At 29.8% G+C, this 6,615-nt stretch overlaps 1 protein-coding gene across 2 annotated transcripts in view; it reads right to left on the bottom strand.

Moving 5' to 3' along the window:
• Positions 1 to 537: 537 nt before the first annotated feature.
• The window catches only part of Hrs (Hepatocyte growth factor regulated tyrosine kinase substrate), a 92,091-nt gene continuing 86,013 nt past the window's right edge, over positions 538 to 6,615 (bottom strand). For both annotated transcript variants that reach the window (XM_035364759.2, XM_035364760.2), the window contains one exon: positions 538 to 1,080. In XM_035364759.2, the coding sequence (XP_035220650.1) occupies positions 800 to 1,080 (281 nt within the window). In that variant the 3' untranslated portion in view covers positions 538 to 799. The remainder of the gene's footprint in view (positions 1,081 to 6,615) is intronic.

Raw genomic sequence — 6,615 nt, 5'->3', positions numbered from 1 at the left:
AATATATATATCTTAAATTTTATTAAGTTTCTTAAGTGGAAAACTAAACAAAATTATCAAACAAAGTATACCAAGAATAATTAAGAATAAATGTCCTCTGGGATTTATTAAATAATTAAGTGAATTTGCTACACAATACAAGTAATACCATAATTAATTTACCTCTTAGTACAGCCAACGTACATTACGCGGATAGACTGGAATTTTCTTGAAACACACCTGGAAAACCTGGAAAAGTCAGGGAATTTCGTTCTCCTGTTTGAGTGGCAACCCTGTTTACATTTCCATCTTTTAAAACTTTTTTTAAATACAAAATATCTTGAAGAACTCTTAACAGTCTTGTCAAAAGGGCAGAATTGCTATTAAAACAAAAAATTAATAGAGAAAAATATATAATTTAATATACAAAAAGTAGAAAGATGAATAAAAATCTTTACGTAAGTTGAATAATTTTAGCAATCAAAAATCCCTATAGTAGTTATTCTTCCAGATATTGAAATTTCAAATATATGATGACTGAAAAGAAAAAAAGTTACATTTTTCCAAAGATAAATATTTATTGGTCTTCACTAAATTGCTATTGATGTATACAGAAAGCAAATGAACTTTTAATTTACAACCAATATTTTACTAAACATTATATTGCTAAAAGAATAACATTCTTATAATCCAAAATTAATTATATATACAAGTATTAAAGCAATAGAATTTGCTAACATTCTCCAGATATATTTTTGTATAACTTATTCAATTATACAAAATGAAAGAAAATTATAATCCTACAGTATATAAATGTCACTTAATCAAAAACTATAAGAGGATCACACTGAGGCTCCTGAGGTGGTGGCTGAGGTGCTTGGTGTTGAGGGGACTGCTGCAAATTCTCTGGTAAACTGACAGGTGGATTCTGCTGCATCATGGGAGGCTGAGCCACCTGGACACCTTGAGGCATCATACCCATATGAGGAGGCAGTGGACCTTGGGACATAATCATTTGAGGCCCCATAGGAGCTGTTGTAGGAACTCCAGGTGGTTGTGGAAAAGGAGCTCCAGGCGGAATTGATGGTAAAGAGGCTGAAACTACATAAATAGCAGTTTAGATTACAACTATGTACACAGAGCGAAAGACAATCAAAAAGATTTTGTAAATACAGATAAGATCTATGAAGAGTTCAAAATATTTTAATTGATAGTTTTCAAACCATATTTGAAATGTTTTCATCCATATGATTCTGCAGGTATTTTCTTTGAATTTCATGATGATTAAACTCACTCATAATCATCTATTTAATATGTTAGGATAATACTGCTAAAAAGTGCTAATTTTGATTTGTGCAAAGTGATTTTATGCATATTTTAAAAAGTTTACTACATCATTTTGTACAATAACCATCTATATATTGCTATTTTAAACTAAAATTTATAAAAAATTACGATTAATACCATTTTGTTTCTTTTCTACTCCTTTTGATTTATCCTGATAAAAAGAAAGGAAAATTTAAAAATTGCAATACATTTTTATTAATGTAAAATATATTAACAAATTATTCTGAATTTGAAGTTTTTTTGGGGACGAAATGGGATAATTTTAGCCTACTGTAATTTTCTTAAAACACTGTACTGATGAAACCTTGGATAAAGAAATGCTTTTATTTATCATACTCTTTTCAACACTGAAAATTAATAATTAATGTGCATATAAATTAATATATCAGTTACAGATCTAAAGCAAAATTAAATACAGAGATACCTGTTGTTAATAAATGAAAAGTTTTATAATGGATTAAAAAGTTACAACTAAATCAAAATAAATTAGGTAAATTATTCCGAAAATGACTAGCAGATAAAAATGGGACAAAGGCATTCTATTCTACTTAAAGAAACTGCCTGGTCAGTCCACCATGTCTACAGCTGGTTAAACATAATAAAAATAATAATCATCATGCTGATTAAAATGTTAAGAATCTCATCAAGAATTCCCTTCCAGAATTTTTATTTCCTTTAATATTTGGTATCAATAATTTTCCAACAACTTCATTTGAAAGACATGACCTAAGTTTAGTACATGTTTACCTAATATGATTGAATAGCCATCTACATTCAACATTATTAATAAATAATCAAAGCCAAAAGAGCTATATAAAAGAATCTTGACTTTTTTCCTTTGCTACAACCATTTTAGAACTTGTTAGGCCTATATCGCACAGCGTTTGTTTCACACGAACAACTCTTTCGGTCAATTTTTCTGCCTGGTTTACTATTGAAAGAAAGACGTGCGACTTTTTCCTTCCTTTTGAAAAAAATTGCAAGTTGTTCCTTTTCAACCAATCAGCTATCAGCTTGTTTATGGGAAAACCAGTTTCTCCTGTGTTAACCCCAAAGCTATCTATGGTGATTGGCTGTTGTGAAAAAGCAGAAAAATTCTTCCAAACAGTTGTTCTTCCGAAACAGAATTTACAGATCAAAATGCATGAAATTTTCAAATTGAAATTCACAAAATTCTGCTTGAAGTTTATCATTTACATTATTCCAGTCTCAACTTTAACCATAACTGGGAGCTTTTTAGTGAAAAACTGGATATATGAAAATAAGGCATATGTAACAAAAAATATTATTACTATTATATGGGTAAATCAGGGTTCGTACACATTTCTGCACATGGAAATTAAGTACTTTTAAGGACCATTAATGAAAAAAATTAAGGACATATGAGCAAATGGGAACTGAATAAATTCAATTAAAAATATTATCTATGCCTGAATTTCACTTTTGTAATACCATCCTAAAAATAAACACTAATTAACAGTTAACTTTATGTTGATTTTTTTAATGTCTCATTTTGTCACATACTTGGTCGGTCTACAGGTTTAGTAAATAAAAAGTAGATTTTATGTCAAACATTAAACATAAGTTAAAATAAGAAGTAAGATCATAATCAGTATAATTCATTACAAAAAATTGAATGTTGTAACCGCTGCTGCTTGTCTAGAGAGAGATCTGTTGATTCGAACAAACCTGAAAGGCCTAATGTAGGCATGGTTGGCAAGTGTTGAAAGTCAGTCAGGCTCTTTTTGATGCAGTTAGTGTCATAGCCTCGTGTAGAGTTCCAGGGGTTGTAACCCAGTTAATACAGTTTAAGGTTCCAATAAGCCATTAAAGCACCAGAGATTAGAAGTTGTTTTATATTACTTTAAGTCTCAATAGATGCAAAGAATAAGTTTTACTTGAATTTTTACATTTTTATTTTATTTTGTGACCACAGTGAGTATTAATGAAAGGCAATGATGTAGAGATAATTTTTAAGGGTAAACAGTTAGTTATTAATAATTAAATTAGGTAGTTTAATAACTAACATTATGGATTTACATGGCCACTATTAAATTTTATTTCTCAACCATATTGGTTAAAAAAGCCCTATTAACACATTAAAGGTGGGAGTCGTAGTACTACTATTTATCTCGACTGTAGCTTAAAGGCAGGAGCTGTAGTACTACGTTTTATCTCGACTGTAGCTTAAAGGCAGGAGTTGTAGTACTATGATTTATCTTGACTGTAGCTAGCGCAAGGATTGTGCAATGTGGTAAAACCACATTGCTCAATCCATGCACCACTTTACATTTGTATTAGTATGTTTTGTGATTTGAAGCTGTTCGGTTGTTCAAATTCTACTTACAGTAAATTTTGAAATCCTTCAATATGGTTTCACGTGAAAATAAAGATATATATGCAGGCGATTTGATGGACATTGAAGAGCTACAACCTGGTACATCGAATACGGCACCACAGACTCCACGATATAAAATTGATCCGCCTGGACGTCTTTTGCTAGACATCAAAAAGCACAAATTAATTCAGATAGAAAATAAAGGCAAAAAGCTATATGCCCAACGAAAGTGCGTAGTTTGTGTGGCACATAAAAAAAGAAAGTTGACTTGCCTTCAAATGCGAGTTTTGCAATCCACCTCTTTGCCGTGGCGAGTGTTATCAACATTATCACACTCATAAAAAAATACTAGATTCTTCTCATAAATATGTACTTTAAAACATTTTTTTGTAATTAGTGTTTAGTTCTATTTTAATATTTCTTGTAGTTTTAAGAGTTTAAATAAACTTTTAAGTCTAAATTTTTTTTTATGATTACACAAAATATCGCCCACTCTAGGTTGAAAATCGAGGTCAAGCGGTCGCCACGTTACCTAGCATACTTTTGTCAAGATCCCCCGCCTTTAATGTGTTAAAATCAAAATCTAATCAAATTTCACAGTTTAAAATACCTGTAATTTATGACATCGATCCTTAAACAATATTAGAATAATTACACATTAAAAGCCACAAAACATTTATATTTTGTAACAACAACACTCAGCAAAATCTGTCATTTTAATTTGAAGCCTTCCCGGACATTTTGGCTAATTTTTATCGATTTCCTTCTCTTTAAGCATCTTTTCTAACAATTAGAGTTTTGTCTCAATATGCAAACCAATTCTCTTGCTAGTTTCTGCATACTTTAATCTCCTAACTTGTCAACCTCTCCACAATGTACCTATGAGGGTTTACCTTGATCTGGTAAAAGTTAACCCCGACAGACGTGAAACATATTATCGCTATGTCTGAAAGTAATTACAATATCAGACAAACGTTTAAATAAGCCTCTTATTAAAAAAAAAAAAAAAAAAAACTTAAAACATAAAAGCATGTTCTGATGCTAACAAAATCAATTACAGCTTACGGTGCTGTAATTAAACAAGAACAGTCAAATTCAAACTAAAAATGTGGATTAGTGGTAAAAGATTACACAATTTAATTTAAATTTAATCTGGCTCAGTAACTCTATCATATGAGAAAAGAGATATAGGAAATTATAGTAAAAGCCGATTATGATTTGCATAATAATAACTGCACATATCTTTGAAGAATAATTTTCTTTATGTGTTCAGTTTCTTTCTTCAACACATTTCCTTTTAGAATTTTTGGATTTAATTAAGGATTTTTGTTATTCTAAAAAACACTAAATGCATTTAGAATGCACAGAAAAAGCGGCTAATTTTATTTCTATTATTCAGAAAAAATATGAAATATATATATGGTAAAGGCCAGTTGCAGAGCTGATGTGACAGAATTTTTAGAATTTAATGACACACCGAACAACAAAATCAAGAAATGGCAAAAATTTAAGAATTTAGAGCTGGCATTGGAAGCATTTAGAAAGGCACTAGGCAACATAATTTAGGATCCACAGAGATTGCATCAAGTGGGAAAATGTCTGGTGCAAGCTATGTATATGGTGCATTAAGACATATTAGATTAATCTTTTAAATTGTAAGTTTTCAATTTCTTTATTAATAAAAAAAAATCTCTTTCTATAATGCCTGCTCATGTGATAACATCAGAAGCATTTTTGATATTTTAGATGCCTGTGCCTAATGAAATTCTAGTATCAGAAGTAAAACATTCAAATATTATGCTTTCATTGTTCTTCCAGACATTCTCCAAAAAGTAAGAAATTCATTGCAGACTTTCTGTAAAATACCTCCATTATGTGTTGATACCATGGAGACATTTTTCATTTTGTCACATATTTCTAAAATTGTGCATTCAAATCCTTCTAAACTTTCCAAGCTGCAATGTCTAAAATCCTAAAGAAAAATTATCCCTACCAATTCTGTAACAGCAAAAGACCAGAAATAGTTTGGGAAAAAAAAGGGGGGGTGGAAAGTGTAAAATTAATTTGATAGAGAAAACTGATGCATATTCTGACAATTCTAAATACTCTGAAGCAATTACATGGGAAAAAACTCTTACCATGAAAAAATTAAAAAGAATACGTTTTTAATTAATTACATAGCTAATTTTGCTTTTGCTAAGAGCTGTTTCGTAAATTGTGCTTTAAAGCATTATAACTTGTTTATTTTTAAAATTCAAAATATTGTATAACAAGTTGCCAAAATGAAACTTTATAATATGACAGCGAAAAATATGTTTTAGTTATTTTTTAAATGTAATTTCAATATATCACCATTATTTTAATGAAATTTATCAATGTTATGATGTTTAAAAAAAAAAAAAATTGTCGAAAAATTTTCAGATCTCGGAATTAAAAATTTTCTATAGAAACTTATCTTAAAATTGCCAAAATGTTGAAAAGTCACCAAATTTAGAACTGTTTAATAAAATAATTCATATCCCCAAAAGCGAAAAGTTGTTTAAAGACTCTTTATTAGAAAAAAAATGAATTTTGCTATGCTTATGTTTCACTTCTTGCTGAGAACCTCTAGTATACCATCATTTATATTAGAAATAGAAACAAATTATAACCCATGAACCCATTCAAAAGATAACCATATACGTCAGTGAATCGTCAAAAATATTCCTCCAAAATGCTAATTCACACTCAAAATGGCAGTCGTAAAAACAGACAGAAATTTCAGATGATTAAAATTTTGGACCTTCTGCTGATTTTGGCCAAAATTAAGGACCAAAAATCGATTCCAAAAAATACGAACCCTGGTAAATACACAATTCTTCAAAGGTTATTGATGAATCATGCAGTCACAAATTGGGAAAAAATATTTGCTCATGGAAGTATACCAAATTTTCCTCTAGGTTTCATTAATT

This window comes from Stegodyphus dumicola, chromosome 5 (assembly GCF_044657685.1).
Source record: "Stegodyphus dumicola isolate Sdum_Otavi_A_Nest chromosome 5, ASM4465768v1".
Taxonomy (NCBI): Eukaryota; Metazoa; Arthropoda; class Arachnida; order Araneae; family Eresidae; genus Stegodyphus; species Stegodyphus dumicola.
Note: the sequence above shows the minus strand (reverse complement) of the source record. Positions and strands in the feature narration are given on the sequence as shown.